The sequence below is a fragment of the Geotrypetes seraphini genome, chromosome 2 (assembly GCF_902459505.1).
Source record: "Geotrypetes seraphini chromosome 2, aGeoSer1.1, whole genome shotgun sequence".
Taxonomy (NCBI): Eukaryota; Metazoa; Chordata; class Amphibia; order Gymnophiona; family Dermophiidae; genus Geotrypetes; species Geotrypetes seraphini.
Window position 1 is genome coordinate 226138639 of NC_047085.1, and position 25539 is coordinate 226164177.

The 25539-nt window shown below is 43.2% G+C and overlaps 1 protein-coding gene across 4 annotated transcripts in view; it reads right to left on the bottom strand.

Annotated features, from left to right (window-relative positions):
- The window catches only part of EP300 (E1A binding protein p300), a 532137-nt gene that overhangs the window by 83253 nt on the left and 423345 nt on the right, over window positions 1–25539 (bottom strand). For all 4 annotated transcript variants that reach the window (XM_033935072.1, XM_033935073.1, XM_033935071.1 and 1 more), the window contains exons 25-26: window positions 5221–5367; window positions 859–972 (exon numbers count right to left, since the gene is read on the bottom strand). In XM_033935072.1, the coding sequence (XP_033790963.1) occupies window positions 859–972; window positions 5221–5367 (261 nt within the window). The remainder of the gene's footprint in view (window positions 1–858; window positions 973–5220; window positions 5368–25539) is intronic.

Sequence of the window (25539 nt, forward strand, 5' to 3'; positions counted from 1 at the left end):
GATGTAAATTTAAAAGACATCATTATCTTTTCTCTTATCAAGCAGCATTATGGGGTGAATATCTAGAACAATTGCTTATGCATGCTGATAACTATGGGGAATTTAGGAGACACCTCAAAACATATCTGTTCATGAAGTACTTAGGTAGCTGGTCTGCACAATCTTTCCTACAACTGATCTCTAGAACCGTTAGTCATTAATTTCTAACTTTGTCCGTTCTACTCAATTTGTAGCATTTTTAATCATTGTAAACCGCATAGAACTTCACAGTCCTGCAGTAAATAAACTGCTATTATTATTATTGATGGTGAAAGCCTGCAAATGTAAAGGTTACATACAGGAATCTAATGTAACAATACTAGATACGCGTCTTTGGCCATTGGATTGTGTGTTTAGGTAAACAGATTGACAGAGCATGTTGCTCTTCCATTCTACTATGAGGACCCCCCCCAGCAAAAATCCCCCAAAACCCATATAGCACCAAAATAACCAATAAATGAAGGAATAAGAGCAAAGGGCAAGGCAAAACCTGCTTATTTAAAAATCAGAATTTACAGTTACTTCCAAAATATAAGCACAGAAAATGTTAACATAATTACAAAATTAATCTTTACCTACCTAGTTACAATGAACCAATCAAGATAGAAAAGGATGAGTCCTGTAATGGGGCATTACTAAACGCATTTACATAAGCATTTAACACATTTAAATAAGCAGCATTTACAAAGGACACAATTTATAACAGGAAAAGCTGGAGAATTCACTATAAATAGAATTAGTGATTTTCTTCCCTAGTGCACCCCCTCCAAAAAAAAATTAATAATAAAAAATTAACACATCTAAAAGATGGAAACTTACCCTAATTTCTTGACATACTCTAGGTACCCAATAAGGATTTCATGATAGACAGCAGTCCTTAAGCATTTAGGACGGAAGAAGTGAACACTGTCGAGGTATGATATGTATACTCGCCTAGAGGGAGACAGAAGAGAAAAACAAACCACTATAAGCTATTGAACAGTTATTAGAACGAGACACCAATACAAAGAAGCAGAAACAGAGTGGCCTTTAATCCATAGATTAAAGAGAATCCCAGTCAATACTTCCTACGTTTACACTGCACAGTCATAGCAGTAACAAGTATTACTTGGTACTTAATATTAATACTTATGTTCTAGTTCGAGGGAAGTTACAGAGGGTAGGGGTGAAAGGCCACTACTCGGACTGGATGAGGGTCACGAGTGGTGTTCCGCAGGGCTCAGTGCTCGGGCCGCTGCTATTTAATATATTCATAAATGATCTAGAAACAGGCACGAAGTGTGAGATAATAAAATTTGCGGACGATACAAAACTATTTAGTGGAGCTGGGACTAAAGAGGAATGTGAAGAATTGCAAAGGGACTTGAACAAATTGGGGGAATGGGCGGCGAGATGGCAGATGAAGTTCAACGTTGAGAAATGTAAAGTATTGCATGTTGGAAACAGAAACCCGAGATACAACTATACGATGGGAGGGATATTATTGAATGAGAGTAACCAAGAAAGGGACTTGGGGGTAATGGTGGACATGACAATGAAGCCGACGGCACAGTGCGCAACAGCCGCTAAGAAAGCAAATAGAATGCTAGGCATAATCAAGAAGGGTATTACAACAAGGACAAAAGAAGTTATCCTGCCATTGTATCGGGCGATGGTGCGCCCGCATCTGGAATACTGCGTCCAATATTGGTCTCCGTACCTTAGGAAGGATATGGCGTTACTCGAGAGGGTTCAGAGGAGAGCGACACGCTTGATAAAAGGGATGGAAAACCTCTCATATGCTGAGAGATTGGAGAAACTGGGTCTCTTTTCCCTGGAGAAGAGGAGACTTAGAGGGGATATGATAGAGACTTATAAGATCATGAAGGGCATAGAGAGAGTAGAGAAGGACAGATTCTTCAAACTTTCGAAAAATAAAAGAACAAGAGGACACTTGGAAAAGTTGAAAGGGGACAGATTTAAAACGAATGCTAGGAAGTTCTTCTTTACCCAACGAGTGGTGGACACCTGGAATGCGCTTCCAGAGGGCGTAATAGGGCAGAGTACAGTACAGGGGTTTAAGAAAGGATTGGACAATTTCCTGCTGGAAAAGGGGATAGAAGGGTATAGATAGAGGATTACTGCACAGGTCCTGGACCTGTTGGGCCACTGCGTGTGCGGACTGCTGGGCACGATGGACCTCTGGTCTGACCCAGCAGAGGCATTGCTTATGTTCTTATCACATACAGTAGGTTATTTTAGTGCCCCTGAAAGGCTCAAAGTATAAGTTTGAAAGGTTAAGTGACTCACCCAAGATCACAAAGAGCCATGGTGGAATCTAAGCTAGGCTTCCCTTGTTCTCTAACCACGCAGGTAAACAGAGTTAATGTTGGGTGGGTTTTGGAGTATTTTTCATGCTGATTTCAAATCTGTGTTGTTTTTCATTAGCACATCACATTTTTGTGATAAGGCTCATTATATATAATTATAAACGTTAATTGGGCGATATATCATGAGTTTATAGGAAAAATGTACAAGGAGGGTTAACGACAGGGGTCTGTTTTTTTTTATGCTACAGACATTTTTTACGGTGATATCAGTCTTTATCATGCCAAGACATTGTACTAATCATCCAGATAGTTTCTGCTACATCTGTGGTTCATTCACGACAAAAGCACAATGTCACCCAATTACCGTAGATCTGAAGAAGGTATACAAATTGTACTTTGGCTATCCACTGGGTGACCAGGAGAAGTCTTGGGCTCCACATATCATCTGTACCAGCTGTTCTAACGGATTTCGTGACTGGCTCAATCGACAAAAGGCAGCGATGTCATTTGCAAAAGATTGCTACTTTTGCCTTGTGAACACAAGTGGATTCTCAGCTAAAACAAAGCACAAAATTCTATATCCTACTCTGGATTCTATTATTAGGCCTTTTCCTCATGATGACTCACTGCCTGTCCCTGTACCTCCACAAGATGGACTTGTTTCTGTGGAACATGATGAAAAATGTGGTGATGATGATGCAGCAGCTGGTCACAATCCAAAATTATCTGATCCTGGTATGAATGATGACGATTCAGAACCAGAGACCTTTACACAAGCTGAGCTCAATGATCTTAGTTGTGATCTAGATCTTTCAAAAGAAAAAGCAGAACTTCATGCTTCAAGGCTTAAGCAAAAGCACTTGCTTGCAAAAGATGCTAATATAACTCATTACAGAAAAAGGAATAAAAACTTAACAACATTCTTCACTGTAAATGGCTCATTGTGCTTTTGTCATGACATCAACAGGCTCTTCAACAGTTTGTCACAAGTGCATTGTTCAGATGAATGGTGTCTCTTCATTGATTTTTCACAGAGAAGCTTGAAGGCAGTGTTACTGACCAATGGAAATTCCAAACCAAGTATACCAATTGCCCATTCTGCTTATCTAAAGGAATCTAGAAGCAATCAGTTATAAACAAAAAACACCAAAAAAACACCAGTGGAACATCTGTGGTGATCTGAAGGTCATTGGCATGCTAATGGGAATGCAAGGAGGATTCACTAAATACTGTTGTTTCCTGTGCTTGTGGGATAGCAGATCTACAGTTGAACATTATGTAAAGCGTGTCTGGCAGCTGAGGGATACCTATAACCCAGGGACAGTGTGAAATTTATGCCATTGGTGGATTCTCATAAAATATTTCTTCTACCTCTTAATATCAAGCTGGAGTTGATGAAGAACTTGGTAAAGGCCACGGGTAAAGCAAACTTGCCAGGTTTTCAATATCTTGTTAAGAAATTTCCAAAAATCAGCACTGCAAAACTGAAGGAAGGAATATTTATAGGCCTACAGATCAAGTCCGTTATGCAGGATGATGATTTTAAGCAACCACTCAACAGTTGAGACTGAAACTTTCTGGGCAACCATAAGTCTCCTTCATACAAGGAAGGAGTTCAAAATCTCCTTGACTCATATCACAACCTTGGCTGTTGCATGTCATTAAAAATACACTTTTTGCACTCACATCTTGACTTTTTTCAGAAAATCTTGGTATGGTGAGTGACGAGCAAGGAGAATGTTTTCACCATGACATTCAGTTAATGGAATGAGAGTATGATGGCTGACTACTGCTGGATGTTGTGCTGTGACAATCCAGACACAACTCACAAAAAAATCATGCTCTAAGCATTTTTAAAGAAATATTGGTTGCTAAGTGACACCGTCCAGTATAATTATGTATGCTGTGTGCTTATTTGACTTTGGACCGAAGATACTGCAACATTTCTTTAAGTTGATGCTGCAGTTCTTAAAACCCTATATGCTAAAACGCTATAAACTAACTTTAGTCATCATAACTTTAAAAGTTTATATGACTGAAAACCCCTAACTAATAACAGATCTGAAATCAGTATGAAAAACTGATTTAGAAAAATGTGCCGTGTTGTCAGATGATTCTGAAAAAAACATTTTTTGTTGCCTTGTGCCATTAGGTAGCTACTCCACTCTGTCATAACACAGGCTCTACATATAGTGTGGCACTTAGAACAGCAGCAAAATGTGTTTCATTTTATTAAATATAAGGCTACTTATTACTGAATGGTAAAGCAAGGAAAATTGCATTTGTGAAAAAAAGGCTTACATATAAGTTTCCAAGACAGGAAAAGTCGATGCTTATATCTGGACTGGCCTCACTTAGAGTACTGCGTTCAGTTTTGGAGACCTCACTACCGAAAGGACATGCTGAGAATCGAGTCGGTACAGCGAACAGCCACCAGGATGGTCTTGGGGCTCAAGGATCTCACGTATGAAGAAAGACTAAAGAAATTGCGACTGTACTCACTTGAGGAAAGAAGAGAACGGGGAGATATGATTGAAACGTATAAGTATATCACGGGACGCATCGAGTCAGAAGATGATATCTTCCGGCTCATGGGACCCTCGACCACCAGAGGGCATCCGCTGAAAATCAGGGGAGGGAAGTTTTGTGGCGACTTCAGGAAGTATTTCTTCACCGAGAGAGTTGTGGATCATTGGAACAGACTCCCACTCCAGGTGATAAAGGCCAGCAGCGTGACGGATTTTAAGAGAAAATGGGATACTCACGTGGGATCTTTAAGTGAGTAAACTCAGGGGGGGGGATACATGGAATGGGCAGACTTGGTGGGCTATAGCCCTTTTCTGCCGCTTTTTTTCTATGTTTCTATCCTTACCTCTGATTGGGCTGAGGACAGTCAGAACCGTACTCCTGGACATGCATGCCAAAGAAGCACAACTCAACTCCATCAATCTCTTCAAAGGCAAAGAGGGCTTTTGTTCGGTATGGAAAGGATTCGGCCATTTCACCACGGTCAACAAACCTGCAGATTTAAGAGAGTGGGACAAAACATTAAAAAAACCTGCCCGTTTCCAGCATATGCCCTTCATTTACTTTAACGATACAATGTTAATGGCATTTCTAATATGACAAACAATATAAGACTTCAAATTATACACAAGCTTTAAATACAAACCTAGTGAAGTAGTAATGTCTAGTTAAGTGTGCACTTTCACCTGATTGAACAGAATTTGCCACATTTCAGCACTGAATGGCCTTTAAATTTACAGATACAGTAGCATAGGCCATAAAGCACAGTTACATACCTGTAACAGATGTTATTCAGGGTCAGCAGACAGATATTCTCACAGATGGGTGACATCATCCATGGAGCTCTGGTACGGACAGTGCAAAAGTGTACTGTCACTTTAACTTCTTTGGAAGTCTAAAGACCACCTGTACCACGCATGCACAAGTGACTTCCCACCCAATGTCAGCTCGCGGGACCATCAGATCAGTAAAAAAGCTAAGAAGCCAACTAGGGGAGGAGGGAAGGATGTGAGAATATCTGCCTGCTGTCCCTGGATAGCATCTGTTACAGGTAAGTAGCTGTGTATTATCCCAGGACAAGCAGATAGCATATTCTCACAGATGGGACTCCCTAGCTGTGACGAAAGGGATGGAGGGAAGGTGGCATCTAAACAGAAAATAAATTTTGCATAACTGCTTGGCTGAACTGACTATCCTGTCTGGAATGAGTCTCCAGACAGTAATGAGGATCAGGTGGCTGCTTTACAAATGTCCTCAATAGCAGTGGAACAGAGAAAAGCTAATGAAGCCGACATTGCCCTAACTTTATGTGCTGTGACACAACCTTCCAACAGTAGCCCAGCCCAAACATAGCAGAAAGATATAGTCCACCAACCATGTAGAGATCGTTCTCTTGGTTACACGAGTTCCCAGTTGGTTAGGATCAAATGAAAGGAATAGCTGAGTAGAGGTTCTATGAGGCTTGGTCTGATCCAGATAGCAAGCTAAACCATGTTTACAGTCCAATGTGTGGCAGGAATCTGGAAACGAATGGGTGTGTAGCCAGAGGTTTATTGTTTAGAGGAATATGAAAAGCACTGATAGCACCGAGATGCACCTCACTAAAGTAGTTTTTAGTCCTGAGTTGGAGGATGCAAAAGGTAATCCAAAACTGAGGACAGAGGACATGTATCTGGAAACAATGTGTGTTACACCATAGGGTAAATCAGGTCTACTTGAAATGGTAACAGCATTGTGTGGAAGTTTTTCTGGCAGCATCTATGATAGCTGATACTGAAACATAGAAATCAAATTTGATTACTCGCTGGGACAGAGGTACTATGCTGTGAGAGCTAGTGAACGCAGATTAGGGTAGAGGAAGGGCCCCTCATTCTGAGTCAGAAGAGTTGGGAAAACCTGCAGAGGAATGGGTACTGAGTTGAAGGAGAAGAAGGAACCAGGGCTGTCTTGGCCATCTCGGAGCTATGAGAATCATAGCAGCCGGTTCTTGTCTGAGTTTGAAAAGAAGTTTTCCTATTAAAGGTATTGGAGGAAATGCGTAATTTGTTCGTCCAGTCTAGTAGGAATGTGGAAGTTTGTGATTGATGGGAGACACAAACAGATCTGAGGGGATTCCCATGTTGAGAAGATTTGATGTACTTTGAGTTGAAGGACCACTTGTGAGGTTGAAGGGATCTGCTCAGCTTATCTGCTAGCATTTTCTGTTTGCCTGCTAGCTATACTGCTTTGAGAAAGATGTTTTGTGAAATGACCCAATTCCAGATTTGAGTCACTTCTTGGCAAAGGAAGCGAGATCCTATGCTGCCTTGTTTTTTTATATAATACATGGTGACTTGATTGAGAAGGCGATCCTGAAATGTGTGCTCGCTCACAACTTTAGAAGATTGATGTGCAAGGAATTTTCTTGAACAGTCCAAGTACTTTTAGTATGAATGTCATCTAGGTGAGCTCTCCATCTATAGAAACATAGAAACATGATGGCAGATAAAGGCCAAATGGCCCATCCAGTCTGCCCATCCACAGTAACCATCATCTCTTTCTCTCTCCGAGAGATCCCACATACCTACCAACTACCTCTTCTGGGAGACTGTTCCATACATCTACCTCCCTTTCTGTAAAAAAAAGTATCTCCTTAGATTACTCTGGAGCCTATCACTTCTTAACTTCATCCTATGCCCTCTCATTGCAGAGTTTCCTTTCAAATTAAAGAGACTTGACTCATGCGCATTTACATTACGTAGGTATTTAAACGTCTCCATCATATCTCCCCTCTCCTGTCTTTCCTTCAAAGTATACAAATGGAGATCTTTAAGTCTGTCCTCATACGCCTTATGATGAAGACCACATACCATCTGTCATTAATATCTTCTGATGTGGGGAACATGAAATGGCAGGCCCCTGGAGAGGTTTGTCGAGATGAGCCACCACGGCAGGGATTGATGGGGAAGAGAGGTGACTGAGTTGATGGGAGCACGGATTTATAGCTTGAGACCATTGTGAGGCAAGAGTCCATTGGGGACCCCTGATATGTAGATGGGTAAATGGAGTAACCTATACTGTGGACGCCATGTGTCCTAACAGACACATCATTTGCTGTGCCATGATTGTTTGTTGAGCAGACACTTGGTTGCAAAAGCAAATCAGTGTCGAGTCTCTGCTGAGGAAGGTAGGCACAAGTTTGTATTGTGTCCAGCAACGCTCCTATAAATTCCAGAATCTGTGTTGGTTGGAGATTGGATTTCTGGTAGTTGACTTCAAATCCTGAAAACTCCAGAAGATATATAGTTGAGTTAATTGCTAACTGAGCAGCTTGAGGAGAGGATGCCTTTATCATCCAGATGGTATTCTGGTAGTCTGTGGCCGAACTTGTCCAGGGTACGGGCCTCTCTACCTGGAGCAGCACTGGAATAAATCCTAGTTCTGGAAGATTTTTTGAGAGCAGACTCAACTGAAAGGGAGTGATGCTGTAGTTGAGGCTTGTCAAATCCTGGGCATGACAGGACTTTATAAAGGGAATCTAATTTTCTAGGTGCCACAGGAATGAAAGGTGTTTCCCAGTTTTAAAACATAGCATCCTTCATCAATAATAATATTAACTTTATTCTTGTATACCGCAATACCATGGAAGTTCAATGCGGTTAACAATAGAAGAGACTGTACATTTACAGCGATGATACATATTACAGTGTTGTTACATTTACAGCGAAGTTACATAAATAGCAGTAATAAAAAGGCATATACTAAGGAAGAGACAGTACGTATATAGCGATGTTACATGTTATAGCGGTGGTAAATGGAGGCAATGAAAAGTCAGGGCAATTAGATAAAACAGAGATTGAGAAAGAGAGGCCATAGTGGCTTGGGAGGGGGGCGTAGTCAGAGGGAATGGAGGCATGTCGAGGTCAGGAGGGTGCAGGGAAGGAGGGAAGGCAGCGTTAGCGGAATTTGTCGAAGAGGTAGGTTTTTAGTGACTTCCTGAACAGGTGGTAGGGCGGGGAGTTGGAGATGAGGGCGGTAAGGCAATTGTTCCATTTGCCCGCTTGGAATGCTAGTGTTCTATCAATGAATCTCTTGTAGAGGCAGCCTTTTAGGGAGGGAAAGGTGAATAGGTGGGCGTTTCGTGTGCGAGAGGGGCCTGCTATTTCAAGGTGCTCAGACAAGTAGATTGGGGAAGATCCTGTAAGAGTTTTGAAACAGAGGCAGGCGAACTTAAAGATGATCCTTGCCTCAACTGGAAGCCAATGGAGTTTGGTGTAGTAGGGGCTAACATGGTCGTATTTTTTGAGATCATAGATGAGGCGGACGGCCGCATTTTGGACTGTTCTAAGATGTTTGATGGTATTTTTATAGGATCCCAGGTAAATAATGTTGCAGTAGTCTAATATGCTTAATACCAGAGATTGAACGAGTAGACGGAAGGCTTGGTGGTCGAAGTAGCGTTTGATGGTGCGCAGTTTCCAGAGGGTACAGAAACATTTTTTCACCTGGGCACTGGTATGGTCATCGAAGGTTAGGGTGCGGTCCAGGATGACTCCAAGGATTTTTGTGGAAATCAAGTTGTGGAAAGAAAATGTCAAACAATCTTTAGGGATTTGCTCAACATCTAAGGCATCAAAAAGCTCTGCTCATGGTTCAGACTCAGATTCCATTTTGACCGGAAAAGCTTGCCCCATCTGATGAATGAATTTTGTGAATGAGAGGCTCTCTATTGGGGATCTCCATCTAGGTGGTGGAGGAGAATGATCTGAAGAAATGTAATCTTTAGAGGGAGCTGGCACTTATGCTACAGCTACAGGCACAGACAGCCTAGATTCCTCCCTCAGCTCCATCGGTATCAACCCAGCCCAAGCTTCATTCCATGAGGGACGCCGGTACCAAAACACTTCCAGCTCGGACGCATCATGCTACTCAGTCTCGTTCTCTTCAATACCACAGCACCACTTCTCATTCCACATCGGATCGGCACCGAGGTACAGATAGAAGCTCCTCTAGATGTCATAGTTGCAGGTCTTCTCATCGACGTCATTCTTTTAGAGACCACCGTTCTGGACACATCCCATCTCCAAGGAGGGGAGACTTTGACTTAGATCTTATAGACTGATCCTTTTCTGACCCACAGCTCTCTGCCCCGGAATCCCTTTAATTTGGTCTTGTAAAGTCTGCACCAGTACTGTAGATGTTGTGAGTACGGTCAGTGTCGCAAGGTGTTGAGGCATTGGAGACTGCGATAAAGAGGCACATCTCTGAGGAGACAACAACTGCAGAGAAGGAGAATATGACTTATTTTGTCGGCGTTTGGCATGCATTGACTGACTCGATGCCTGAGAAGACGCTGATTTATGCCTAGTGGGTAAGACATTTTTAGGAGGTGAAGAGGCTACTGGTATCGATGGAGCAGACACTGGTGGGGTGCCAATGCCGATGGCATTTGTTCATTGCTGATGGAGATGATATCCTCGATGCTGTGCGTGTCCTGAAAAGCTTTTCTTGCTGCATAAGCCTAGCTTTCAAATAAAGCTTCTGGAGTGTAGAACAGAGAGCACAAGAATCTACCCGATGTTCAGGACCAAGACACTGGAGACACTGTGTGGGTCAGTGATAGAAATGGCCCTATTGCACCGAGCACATTTCTTGAAGCTGCTAGAGGGCTTGGACATTGATTGAAACATAGCTGCAGAGAAGTCAAAAGACTCAATTCGTATCAGATGTCGAGAAAACTAGAGTCCAAAAAAAGGTCAATGCAACCAGCCTGCGAGGAGGCCGAGAGGGTCCTGAAGGCTGCAAAAATCCGAAAACAGAAAAATCAAAACTTTGAAGGGGAAATACTAGGGGACAAAAATAATGAAATCCAGAACTTAAGACGACAGGAAGATAGGAAAAAAAACCAAGAAAAAATGCACACTTGGACTAACTCCAGAATACAACTGCTTAGCTCTGCACAAAACTAAGATCTGATGATCCCATGAGCTGATGCTGGTCTGGAACGCGCTTGCACATGCATGGCACGGGCGGTCTTAAGACTTCTAAAGAAGTTAAAGTGATAGTACACTTTTGTACTGTCCATACCGGGACTCTGTGGATGTCATCACCCATCTGTGAGTATATACTGCCTGCTTGTCCTGGGATAAAATGCATTCTACCTCTTATTCTAGCTAACAATGAAATGGAAAACTGATTCATCTTAGAAAAAGACAATGACTGAACTGCAACACTGGAATAAGCAGAAATATTGTTAATTGTTTTTACTGCAGAACCCTACACTAAAATAACTTACAAATGCATAAAATGACCTTGCAAAAGCCATTTTGCCTGCCTGTCCAACCCAGCTAGTAACAATGAAAAAGATTATGTACTTACCCTGATAAGCTCTTTTCCAGGAGATAGGTGAGACATTCTAGACAAGTGGGTAGAGATCCCCATAGCCGCATGCCATCTGCAGAAAGAATCCAATTCAGATTTTTCTCTGTGCCTCTTCTGTACTTCACTGAGCTTCTTAGCTCCACCTACAGTTAAGTACCCAAGCACCAAGGGGCACCAAATCAATGTGAAGTAAAGACACGCAGATCAATCAAGGTCATAAATAACTGTTCTGCTCAAAGGAGTAATATGATAATATCAGCTGCAAACAGCCGGCAAAACCTCAAGGGAGCTCAGAAACTACTCCCGCTAAAAAGAGGAACATAGATACAGTATGTTCCCCAGCCCCCAAGAGCTGTCATCCAAGGTACAACTTGGAGACACATAAAACAAACTGAGATAATCGTCAGGGGCAGAAAGGACAGGGTGGAAGTCTAGAAAGTCTCACCTATATACTGGAAAAGAGCTTACCATTCTATTCCAAGACTGCTTGGGTGAGAGAATGCTCTGTCTGTAAAGCACAATCCAACCAAGGTCCTCTAGCACTTGGATCACCTGATCCACCATACGTCAACCCTCGGCCAATGAGGGAGCTCTGACTAGCCAGTTGACCAAGACAGGGTATACTTACAGACCCATGTTACTTAAGTAAGCCACTATGACTGCCATCACCTCAGCAATATGAGGAGTCGATGCTAGTCCAAAGGGCAGAGTCAAAAATTGGCAATGTTTGTGCTAGATATGAAACCACAAGTAACTGAATGAGCTGGAAAAATCAGAATATGCAAGCATGCCTTCATGAATCCACAGAGGCAAGGGACACTCCTGGGGTCACCACTGCTATAACAGATTACACTGTTTCCATGTGAGAAGCGCGGAATCTTGAGAGCCTCATGTTTGTGCTGCAGCTTCAGAATAAGCCTCCAGCCGACAGAGCCATTCAGTGGCACGATAAAACATATGGAGTATCTGCCAGAGTCTGAAAGATCAGGTGGCACCCACTCTAGAACTTGAATATCCAGCAAGCGCTGTACAGAGGTTGTACTTGGAGCGCCTTGTCCAGATGTCCTATGGGAGATTCCACAAATCAATTGGTCAGAGGCCAAGTGAATTCAAATTGCAGCCCGACCAAATAAAGTCCAGAACCCACAGGTCAGACATAATGCAAACCCAAGCTGTCAGGAACGCGGAAAGCCTACCCCCCTAACAGTAGAGGTGGGTCCCCCAGCCTGGCACAGTGTGCCTGCTTGGCAGGAGGCGCAGGACAGGATCCAGATGGCTGGGCACATCTTTAGCCAAGTACCGCTGCCGGAAGCTCTGGTCTGAGATATGGTGCTGGAATAAGAGTGGGAATGCCTGGAGTCATGAAAATTAGAGCGACCAAAACATCTAGAAGAGGTCTGTGTCTGCTATCAGGCAGGGTCTTAAAGTGCTAAACACCACAGAATCCATGAGGTTGACCAGGCCCCTTGCCAAACAACTGCCCTGAAAGGGAAGTTTCGCCAAAGAAACCTTTGGAAGTGGAATCACCAGTCCATTGTCTAATTCAGAGCATTCTGTGGGAAGAAATGCAAACCCCCCAAACCCGCATAATGTAAATAAAGCAGCAGTCACATAAGCTGACCCAGCCAAAAGAAGTTGAGGAGGAGAATCTACAGCTTCACTTTCCAGGGTGTGTAGGTGAGACAGATAGGTGCATGTTACAACAGACGCCGTCAAAGCAGCATGAAAGACCAAAGCAGCTGCATCAAAAAGCCTCCGAGGACAACGTCCACATGGTGGTCCTGCATATCTGTAAGCATTACAGCACTTTCCCTGGGTAGAGAGATGCAGTCAGGCACCTATGTAACCAAAGAATCCACTCTAGGCTGATCCAGAACCTGTGGGCACTCAAATGCCAGAGGGTACAAGTGAGACATGGTCTTCGCTAATATAAGAGCACCTTCCAGATAGTCACATTGCTCTGATATTAAAATGGTCATATCAGGGTGCCAGGGAAAGGTGGGAGACTGTGAGCATGAACCAGAAATCCAGGAGGATGAAGAGGACGGAGCCGACTAAGTGATCAAATGCAATTCCTGCAAAGACTCAGAAAAAAGATTTGGCAAAGCCGCAGACTGAAACAAGCACAGAACTATGGGATTGTTCCCAGGTCCTAGAGCCCCTTAAGGATCCAAAGATCCAGCATACAGTCCTTGGACCCCGTCCTTGGAAGAGCTGCACCTTGAAATAAGGGGTCAGCAAGCTGGACATCAGTATAAAGACCAAGATCAGGTAGATCAGGAACAATGGCCGACTGAGACAAGAACATTCCCAGAGAAGCAACGCCACTGGGAGACGCAGCGGATGCGGAGTAGGACTGTGTAGGGGAAGAATACCTGCTTTGAAAAGGTTTTCTTTTTTATTACAACCATTTCAAAAGCTCTGAGAAAGTCTCTGGCTCCTGGGGCGCATAGTCACAACAGGACTAAACAATGCATTTCAAAGGCTGCAGTAAGATCGCAGCTGTGTGCAGCCCCCCAAATAATGAAGGCTGCCCCACTGGGTTAGCAAAGCGTTTTTTCACCTACTGGACCAGGGAAGAGGCTAAGTTTTGTGGCGCAAGAATGCTCCTGAAACACCTAATTTGTGCAATCCTGGCAAGAATTCACATTAGGAGAGCCTAAGAACTCCATCCCAACAAGATTTGAGGCAAAAATTGCAGTTTTGAAAAAGCAGGGAGCTTTTGAAAAAAAAGATCGCTAAAAATCCAAGGTGGACACCGCTGTGAAATTTGTGGCAAAATCATGATATTTACCGCACTTAGCAAAGTTTAAATAAAACAGCGATTTTAGGATTTTTCAGGTGGGGGACCACAGGGGGATATGCACAAACCTTAAAAACCCTACTTTTAGACCTCCTCTAAACTAAACTTTAGGCTTATATACCGCATCTTCTCTATAACAGTAGAGCTTGGCATGGTTTACAAGAAAATTAGAAAGAACAGATACAATATGGATTTGGAATAGTATGGAGAGGAGCGGAATTTACAACTTTGAAAATAGCCATGTTTTAAGATGTTTTCGAAATGGTTGGAAAGAACCCAGATCGCGCAGATGAATAGGAAAATCATTCCACAGCTCAGTAATTTTGAAAAGTAGACTGCCCTGATCCATCTCACAGGCTGGAACAGTCTATACTCACTGTGACCTGTTTGTGGATCTGTGCTGCAGCCTGCCTCATCTCTCTTACAGTAGATGGATTAGAGAATCACTGCCTCATCCTGGGCAAAGTTGATATTCGAGCTGCCAGTCAGATCCCCATGCCTGACTGCACCTCCACCCCTGGAGACCGATGGACGTGCACCGCCGAGTCTCCTAAGGGCGCCTAACAGCCTGTGCTCGACCCCTGCTAAACAGTAGGTGAGACAACTTTAGGGATGGTCCCGAGTTTCAAAGCTGCCTGGCTAACAGGTACTCGCTGAGATTCGCCTGTCAGCTGAGCACAAGAATTCTGAAGATAAAAGGACTAAAACACTGAATAAAATAATAAAATGTGGAGAGCAGAACGAACACACTTCTGCAGGCACGCAAGCAGAAGGAACAAAGTGTAAGTGAAGCTAAGAAGCTCAGTGACGTACAGAAGAGGCACAGAGAAAAATCCAAACTGGATTCCTTCTGCAGATCGGATGCAGCCATGGGGACATGGCACACGGCCATGGGGACACTACCCACTTGTCTAGAACCTCTCGCCTACTGCACCCAAATTTTGGGTGTGGATCCTAGATTGGCACCCAAAATTAATTGGTGCCTGTGATTTAATTATTGGAGCTAACAAGTACTTGACGTTAGTTATGATTTGGGCACTTATCTGGCTACGCGCTATTCTATAACAATGTGTGCTTAAATTGGATCATATGCAACTGAAAAGGAGGCCATGGGAGTGGCATAGGTGAGTCAGGGACATTCAAACATGCATGCTGTATTACAGAATATCAGAGATTCACACCCAATTTATGCATCAGGATTTATACCAGATTTCAGTTAGTATTAAGTCCTCAAGCCCCAAGCTGAGCACAGAATTTGGCGCTCAATACTATTCCATAAATAGTAATTGATCCAGAAGAAGTTTTGATGTGGGAAATTCGATGTTTCGTTCTTTTGCCCTTGAGATATAGAGCAAGTTGGTGGCCAGATTTATTAGAAGAGGCGTAATATGTAACAGATCTGCGAAACAGAGTCACAGAGGCGAGATTACTAAAGATTTCATTATATTGAAATTTGAGTTGTAGCAGAGATTTGTAAGTAGAAGGATCAAAACGTTGATGCAGGAGTAGGGTCTCCGTAGTGTGTATTTCATTTTCTAGTCTCTGAAGGTCACGTTTTTTTTTTGTTGAAGTCGGAAAGCTGAATAGCTTATCGCTTCGCCTCGTAGCCACACTTTATATGCTTCCCAAAGGGTAGAATAGTTGGAGACAGAGTTTGTATTTGTAGAGAAGAAAGATATCGATGCTGTGGTAATATGGGAAACAAAGTCATCATCATGAAGAAGGAATTGTTCAATCTCCAGGGTCTAGATGAGGTAGGTGCAGACCAATGAATGGAACAAGATACAGCTGCATGATCGGAAACAGTAATGTCATGGATTTTTGTGCCAGTGAGTATTGATAATATGTCTTTGGAGTATAAGAGATAGTCAATTCGAGAGAAAGTTTTGTGGGGTGCAGAAAAGAATGTGAAATCCTGCTCTTTAGGATTCAAAATCCGCCAGATGTCAGACCAGCCAAATGTGTGCATAAGTTGTGTCACAGATGTTCGAACTCGGAGTTTAGCTGGGCGACAGGTAAAAGATCTATCCAGGTACGGGTCAAAAGGAAAGTTAAAGTCGCCCGCAACAATTGTATTAGATGTTAAGGATGTTTTGTGAACAGTTTTGAGAAACTGAAAAAAGGAGGAGGTCATCAGTATTCGGAGCATATAGGTTTATGATAGTCAAAGGTCGTCCTTCAATGGTTCCCTCAAGCAGTGAACATCTACCAGCAGGATCAAACTGATGAGAGGCAAGTTGGAAGTGGAGAGACTTGCTGATTAATGTGATGACTCCGTTTTTTTTTTCCTAGAGCAGGGGGCTGCAAAACAATATTGGATCCAGCCTCCAGCTAATTTATGTGCCTCTTCTATGCTGAGATGAGATTCCTGAATGAGGCATATATTAGCTCCCAGGTGTTTAAAGTAGTGTAAGATTTTTTTTCTTTTCATAGGACTGTTGATTCCTTTAACATTAAGAGATGCAATATGTATGTGAACCATAATTATTCAGAAATTAGGAACAACAGTAGATATTTTAAGTTGAGCAAAAATAGTCTGTGTACAGCTCCATGATGTGTTAAAATAAGATCCAAAAATAAAAATAATAAGAAAGAACAAATCAAATAAAGGTATTCATGCTGATAAGCAAAATATGGAAGTAGAAGGATATTCCATCTATGGGGTCTCATGCCAACAAGATAGGTGTAATAAGGCACCCTCCAGACCTCCAAACAGATGAGTGCAGTCCCCAAAATAGAAAGCTGAAAACAGTCATAAAGCTCAGGTCATGTCACTAGCGTTGTCATCCAGGAATTTCTGAAGATCTTGTGGTTCATCAAAAAACTTCGTAGTATTGCGGTATGTAATTTTCATACGAGCAGGGTAAAAAAGCCCGTATTGCGCTCCAATGCTCTTTAATCGAGGGCGCATGGAGAGAAAGGTTTTTCTTTTATGCGCTGAAGTTTTTGATAGATCAGGAGTGAAGAATATTTTCTTACCATTTAGAAGCAAGGAAGGCTGAGCCTTTGCAGACTGTAAGATTTGTAAGGCTTGTGTATATCTCAGCAATTTTAGCACTATCGGACGAGCTGGTTTCAATGGAGATGGGGGGCCAGATGGCATCCGGTGTGCTCTTTCGATCTCAAGAGGGGGATCAAATTTAATATGTAAGATTTCAGGTATGAAGGAGTTAAGATAGGACATGAGATCTTTCCCTTCCGTCCCCTCAGAAATCCCGATGATTCTCACATTGCTCCGTCTCATACGGTTCGAGAGGTCATCAATATCCCGTTGTAGGAGTGAGATTTTAGCAAGGCCTCTCTGCACCTCGAGGAATTGAGCATCGTGGGCTGACAGCCTCTTCGGTAAGGTCGATCCGTGCATTGTGTTGTTTTAGCTGTTGTAGGATGTTGCCGATTTCGGATTTTATATCGACAGTGGCAGATAAATTTTCCTGCATTAAGTTCCGCAGGGTTTGAAGATCGTGGGATAGGGAGTCCTCGTGGTCTGTAGCTGCGGCGGCCTTAACCGGCGATGGGGGCTCATGCTTGGTTCTTTTAGAAGCATTATGCGACGTTGTAGAGCCAGAGTGGGAAGCGCCGTCGGGCTTATTTGATTTAGAGGCCATTCGGAAAGAAAATATGCGTCGCACTGACCTGAGCCGGTGTTGCTAGGGGACGAAAAAGATGTTTAAATCACGGGCTGGAGCGGAGGAAAAATATCACACAGCCATCTTGTGAGTCTTACCAAAGGTAATTACAACATTCTTCTTTAGGCTTCCCAACTGCTTTGTCAAACTGACCCCCAATTCTTTTGAGCTCCCAATCAACGACTTCGGAAATACCCACCTATATCATCTTTTTATCTGTGATCTAGAATGTACTGTAATTTCTTCTACACTACATGAGCGGGTCAGTAGAGTGGCAGTATAATTACAATTATACTTAAGGGGTCAGAAGACTTAAGAGGGTGGGTAAATAGTGTGGGCAGACTTGATGGGCTATATGGCCCTTATCTGCCGTCATCTTTCTATGTTTCTACACCCGATTTAACCGATCGAGTTGACATGTATTACCTCTGTAAAATGCATTATCTTCTATTATATGTAATATCTTCTGTAATAAGTATTATCTTCTGTGAAATTGTAGTATCATAACTCATTACTGTTCCTGTAACTTACTCTTATCCTAAAATGTAACTCTACTGGAATGTCCCAGATACTTTCTATATTGTAATCCGCCTAGAACCGCAAGGCACAGGCGGAATAGAAATCCCTAATGTAATGTAATGATACCTGCTACTGTTGATTTCAGCATCCTAAATGCATGATTTCATATTTTTGAACTAAATTAATTTTTAAACCCTTGACTATTCTTCTAATTTGTTTAAAGTCTTCCCTGTAACATATTTTTCCTGTGTTCTGTAAACAAGCACATTCCCATTTGACTTTTCCATATGATACAAGTTTCCAAGCTTATTAAAATTTTGTTATCCCGCCTTTTCAAATATCAAGGCGGCTTTACATAAAAAAATAATAAGTAGGGAAACACTTAGAACATAACATCAAAGAACCATCAAAAGACATAAAAGCTAGACTAACAAGAAAGACCTAACTTGACTGGTACGAAAGGAAGGGGAAGAACTACAATTGTTTGAGAGAAAAACAAATAAGGGAAAAAACGAGAGAGAGGGAGTACAGAGGGGTCAGCCTGAACGACTGGACTAGTGTGTGATTAAAAAACCGTCCTTAAAAGGATGGTCATACTGCAAAAGCATCTTTAAAAAGCATAGATTTTTAAGCTAGACAAATTGTCCAACGAACTAATCTCTTGTATATAGGCTGATGCTGAATTCAAGAGAGTGACGGAAAGCACAGTTACTTGCCGTAACAGTTGTTATCCAGGGACAGCAGGCAGCTATTCTCAACATATGGGTGACATTATCCACGGAGCCCGGATGCGGACAGCCTCGCAAGCAGACTTGCTTGTAGAAACATAGAAGTTTCGAGTCAACCACACGCGCATGGGCGAGTGCTTTCCCGCCCAGCACAGGGCGCGTTTCCTCAGTTCAGAGAAGCCAACCAGGGGAGATGAGTGGGTTGTGAGAATAGCTGCCTGCTGTCCCTGGATAACAACTGTTACAGTAAGTAACTGTGCTTTATCCCAGGACAAGCAGGCAGCCTATTCTCAACATATGGGTGACCTCCAAGCTAACCAGAATGGGATGGTGAGAGCATTGGCAATTTAGGAGAATAAATTTTGTAATACTCTCTTGCCAAAATGGCCATCCCTTCTGGAGAAAACATCCAGACAATAGTGAGGAGAAAGTATGAACTGAGGACCAGGTAGCAGCTTTGCAAATTTCCTCAATAGGAGTAGATAAGAACATAAGAAGTGCCTCTGCTGTGTCAGACCAGAGGTCCATCGTGCCCAGCAGTTCACTCGTGCGGCGGCCCAACAGGTCCAGGACCTATGTAGTAGTAGTCCTCTATCTATACCCCTTAATCCCCTTTTCCTTCAGAAAATTGTCCAATCTCTTCTTGAACCCTAATACCATACTCTGTCCTATCACGCCCTCTGGAAGCGCATTCCAGGTGTCCACCACCCGTTGGGTGAAGAAAAACTTCTTAGCATTGGTTTTGAATCTGTCCCCTTTCAACTTTTCTGAATGCCCTATCGTTCTTGTAGTTTTCGAAAGTTTGAAGAATCTGTCCCTCTCTACTTTCTCTATGCCCTTCATGATCTTGAAAGTCTCTATCATATCCCCTCTAATTCTCTTATTCTCCAGGGAAAAGAGCCCTAGTTTCTTCAGTCTCTCAGTGTATGAAAGGTTTCCCATATCCTCTATCAAACGTGTCGCTCTCCTCTGAACCCTCTCGAGTATATCCATATCCTTCTTAAGGTATGGCAACCAATATTGGACGCAGTACTCCAGATGCGGACGCACCATCGCCCAATACAGCGGCATGATAACTTCTTTCGTCCTGGTTGTAATATCCTTCTTGATTGTACCTAGCATTCTATTCGCTCTCTTAACGGCCGCTGCGCACTGTGCCATCGGCTTCAATGTTTTGTCCACAATTACCCCCAAGTCCCTTTCTTGGGTACTCTCACTCAATAACATCCCTCCCATCGTATAGCTGTACCTCGGGTTTCTGCTTCCTACATGCAATACTTTACATTTCTCTACATTGAACTTCATCTACCATCTCGTCGTCCACTCCTATAGTTTGATCAGGTCCCTTTGTAATTCTTCGCAGTCCTCTTTAGTCCGAGCACCACTAAATAGTTTGGTGTCGTCTGCAAATTTTATTATTTCGCACTTCGTCCCTGTTTCTATATCATTTATAAATATATTGAATAGCAGCGGTCCGAGCACCAACCCCTGTGGAACACCACTCGTGAACCTCCTTCAGTCCGAGTAGTGGCCCTTTACTCCTTCCCTCTGCTTCCTACCCGCCAACCAATTCTTGATCCATCTATGTACGTCTCCTTCCAACCCTATGGTTCTTCAGTTTCCGAAGTAGGCGTTCATGGGGTACCTTGTCAAAGACTTTTTGGAAATCTAAATATACGATGTCTATGGGGTCCCCTTTGTCCATCCTTTTGTTAATTCCTTCGAAGAAGTGCAGTAAGTTCGTTAGGCATGATCTCCCCTTGCAGAAGCCATGTTGGCTTGTGTTTAGAAGTTTATTTCTTTTGAAATGCTCATTGATGCTGTCTTTTATCAGCTCTTCCGCCATTTTTGCCGGGTCACCTCTTGATCCCTTTTTAAAGATGGGTGTAACATTGGCTATCTTCCAATCCGGGATCACTCTAGTTTTCAGGGATAGATTACAAACTTGCTGTAGTAGTTCCGCTATTTCCTCCTTTAGTTCTTTCAGAACCTTTGGGTGGATTCCGTCTGGGCCCGGCGATTTTTCAGTTTTTAATTTTTCTAACTGCCTGCGTACGTCTTCAAGGCTTACTTCCAAGGATATTAATTTATCTGTTTGGTCTCCTTTGAAGATTTGCTCAGGCTCCAGTATGTTGGATGTGTCCTCTTTTGTAAATACAGACGAAAAGAACATGTTTAGTCTTTCCGCCACTTCTTTCTCCTCCTTCACCACTCCATTCCTGTCTCCGTCAACCAGCGGTCCCACCTCCTCCCTAGCCGGCTGCTTCCCTTTAACATATCTGAAGAACGGTTTGAAATTTCGTGCTTCCTTGGCTAGCCATTCTTCATATTCTCTTTTGGCTTTTCTAACCACACGGTGACATTCTTTTTGATACTTCCTGTGCTCGTTCCAGTTCTCCTCAGTTTTGCCCTTTTTCCATTTCCTGAATGAATTCTTATTCTTCTTATTGGGTCCCTCAGTTGGTAATAAGGTTGTATATACCATTAGAGTTTGAAATAAACAGTGCCTGCTTCTTGTACATAGTCTGCAGTTGTTTTTGGTTTTTGAATTCTTCTTATCACCAATCGCTTTCTTCATTTCTTTGGTTATCCACACCGGGTCTTTTGTTTGATTCTTTTTGCACCCTTTTCTGAATCTTGGGACATGCATATTTTGTGCCTCGATCACCGTGTCCTTGAATAAAGACCAGGCTTGCTCTACAGTCTGCCATTTATTTGAGGTGTTCCTAAGTTTCTTCCTTACCATTACTCTCATCGCTTCGTAGTTTCCTTTCTTGAAGTTAAAAGTTGTCGCTATGATTCTCTTTCCCTTTGGTATTCCTACTTCAACTTTGAACTTGATCATATTGTGATAGCTGTTTCCCAGCGGTCCCACTACTTCCACTTTCTTCACAGGTCCTCTTAGCCCATTTAGGATTAGATCCAGAGTGGCATTCCCTTTTGTCAGTTCTCTGACAAGTTGATCCATGAAGCAATCCTGTATAGCCTCCAGGAATCCGGTCTCTCTAGCGCATTTTGAGCTTCCAAGACTCCAGTCTATCCCGGAATAATTGAAGTCTCCCATAATAATCGTGTTACTGCTTTTGCATTCTCGCTTCATCTCGGCTTCCATTTCTTCATCGATAGCTTCGGTTTGCCCAGGTGGACGATAGTACAATCCCATCTTTATCCCGAGATAAAGATGGGATTGTACTATTGTCCACCTGGGCAAACCGAAGCTATCGATGAAGAAATGGAAGCTGAGATGAAGCGAGAATGCAAAAGCAGTAACACGATTATTATGGGAGACTTCAATTATCAGTATTTTAACCCATAGCGATTCCAAATTGTTGGTCGTTGCTGCTGTGTCCACTCTGGTCGAGTGTATGTTTTCTTTTATGTATAGGGCTATTCCTCTTCCTTTCTGACCTGACCTGTCCTGGCAATAGAGTTTGTACCCCGGCAGTGCTGTATCCCATTTGTTTTCTTCATTCCACCATGTTTCGGAGACCCCATGATGTCTATGTTCTCAGTTTTGGCCATGACTTCTAATTCCCCCATTTTGTTCCTTAGGCTCCTTGCATTAATATATATGCAATTTAGGTCCTGGTATTTTTTTGTCCTCATTTCCTTTCCTTGGGTGCTTCAAATTTTATTTTCTTCTCTTGTGCTGCAATCCTTTTATCCTCTTCTTCTGTGTTTTGCCCGTTGTTTCTTCCCACCATTTTTCTCCCTTAGTATCTTCGAGGGATACCTTCTTCCGAATCGTCGACACTTGATCGACTGTCGGCTTTCCCCTTCTTTTTAGTTTAAAGCCTGTTCTATTCCTCTCCTGGCGTTGTTTGCTAGGTCTAGTTCCCACCGCTCAGGTGCAGTCCATTCTTCTGAAGAGCTTGCTCTTACCCCAAAATGTTGTCCAGTTCCTCACTAAGTGGAACCCCTCTTCCTCACACCATCTCCTCATCCAAGCATTTATTGATTGTAGTTCCGTCTGCCTCTTCACATCTGCCTTCGGTACTGGTAGGATCTCTGAGAACGCTATCTTCTCGGTCCTCATCTTCAATTTCCTTCCCAGAATCTTGAACTGTTCTATCAGTGCACTTCTTCTGTAGTCTCTCCTGCTGACATCATTTGTCCTGATGTGGATCATTACTGCAGTCTCTTCTGTCTCTGCTCCTTCCAGGATCTCTCCAATTTGGTCCACGATGTCCTTTGTTCTTGCTCCTGGGAGCCAGGTCACTAGTCGATCCTCTCTCCCACCTGCTATGTGGCTGTCTACATTCCTTAGGATTGAGTCTCCCACTAGGATCACAGACTTTCTCTTCTTCAATTTTCACTTCGGTCACAGGTCTATGTCCTCGGAGTGCTTTGCTGCTTCTTCTTCTGGGTCGACTTGTCCTTTCCTCCTCTTCCTGTGTTTTTCCTCTGTGGGCGTCTACTTCGGAGTCATCCTTCTCTTGTTCTCCCTTCCATGTTGGTGTACTTTCATCTGAGGAAAGCTACTGAAGCTGCCATGGCTCTGACTTTGTGGGTTGTGACTCGACTCTGTAGTTGTAGTCCAGCCTGGGCATAGCAGAAAGAGATACAAGCAGCCATCCAGTTGGAGATGGTGCGCTTAGAGATTGGATGTCCCAACTTGTTTGGATCGAAGGAGACAAAAAGTTGAGGAGCAGTTCTGTGTGGTTTGGTGAGTTCCAAGTAGAAGGCCAAAGCACGCTTACATTCCAGAGTATGAAGAGCTGATTCTCCAGGATGAGAATTAGGTCTTGGAAAAAAAACACTGGAAGTACATTAGAAATTCTGAAACCACTTTAGGTAAGAATTTAGTATGAGTACAGAGGACCACCTTGTCATGATGGAAGACTGTGAAAGGTGGATCAGCAACTAATGCTTGCAGCTCACTGACTCTTCGAGCAGATGTGAGGGCAATGAGAAAGACCACTTTCTAGGTAAGATACTTAAGATGAGTCGTAGACATTGGTTCAAATGAAGGCTTCATCAATTGAGCAAGAACATTGAGATCCCAAACCACTGGAGGCGGTTTGAGAGGAGGTTTGACATTGAAAAGTCCTTTCATAAATCTGGAAACCACCGGATGAACAGAGAGAGGTTTCCCTTCAATAGGCTGATGGAAAGCAGCAATTGCACCGAGATGGACTCGGATCGATGTAGACTTGAAGCCAGAGGTGGATAAGTGCAAAAGATAATCTAGAACAGAAGATAAGGAGGAATCCTGAGGCTCCTTATCATGAGAGATGCACCACGTAGAAAATCTAGTCCATTTTTGGTGGTAGCATTGTCTAGTGGCAGGCTTTCTAGAAGCCTCTAAAATGTCTCTTACAGGTTGCGAAAACTGAAGAGGAGTTATGTTGAGAGGTACCAAGCTGTCAGGTGTAGAGATTTCAGGTTGGGATGAAGTAGAGATCCTTGACCCTCTGTAAGCAGAGACGGAAAAACTGATAGAAGGTATGGCTTCCTGCTGCTGAGTTGAAGTAGAAGGGAGTACCAAGGTTGTCTCAGCCACCAAGGTGCTATCAGAATCATGGTGGTATGATCGTTCTTCAACTTGACAAGAGTCTTGAGAATGAGAGGGAATGGAGGGAATGCATACAGAAAGAGATTCATCTATTCCAGTAGAAAAGCATCTGCCTCGAGGCGAGGTGATGAGGAGAATATATCCTGGAGCGGAACTAAGGCAGTTTGTGGTTGTGGGGAGATGCAAAGAGATCTATCTGAGGTGTTCCCCACTGCAAAAAAATGTGATGAAGAGGCAAGGAATTTAGTGTCCATTCGTGAGGTTGCAGAGAAGACTCAATTTGTCCACCAAACAGTTTTTCGCCTCTTGGATGTAGACAGTTTTGAGGAAGATGTTGTGGAGGATTGCCCGGTCCCAAACCTTCAAAGCTTCTTGACAAAGGGAGGGAGATCTGTGTTACCCCCCCTACCTTGTCGTGAAGAAGATGTTGAAAAGCTTTGATAGCACTGAAGATCGCTCTGAGTTCCAATAGATTGATGTGACACTGACAATCTGTACTGGTCCAGTGGCCTTGAGTACAGAGACCATCGAGATGATCCCCCCAAGCGTAGATCGAGGAATCTGTTGTGAGGACCTTCTGATGAGGGGGCGTTTGAAAAAGCAAGCCTCTGGAGAGATTGGAAGAGAGCATCTACCAGCGGAGAGACTGTTTCAATAATGTGTCGAGAGAGTGGGTCGCAAGCCTTCGTCCACTGAGATGCCAGGGACCACTGAGGAATTCTGGGGTGAAGTCTGGCAAAAGGAGTCACGTGTACTGTGGAGGCCATGTGACCTAGTAGTACCATCATGCGTCTCGCTGAGATTGAAGAGCGGGAAGACACTGCTTGACAGAGTTGAAGAAGAGCCTCCAGAAATTGTTGCGGAAGGAATGTTCTTAGTTGGATAGTGTCCAGAACAGCTACAATGAACTATAGATTCTGAGAGGGCTAAAGTTGGGATTTGGGGAAGTTGATTTCGAATCCCAAGCTTTGTAGGAACCACGTAGTCAGTTGGGCCGCTACAATAACCCCCTGAGATGTTGAATATTTGATGAGCCAGTTGTCTAGGTAGGGGAACACCTGAAGACCATGATTCCTTAGAGCTGCTGCTACCACCACCAGGCACTTGGTGA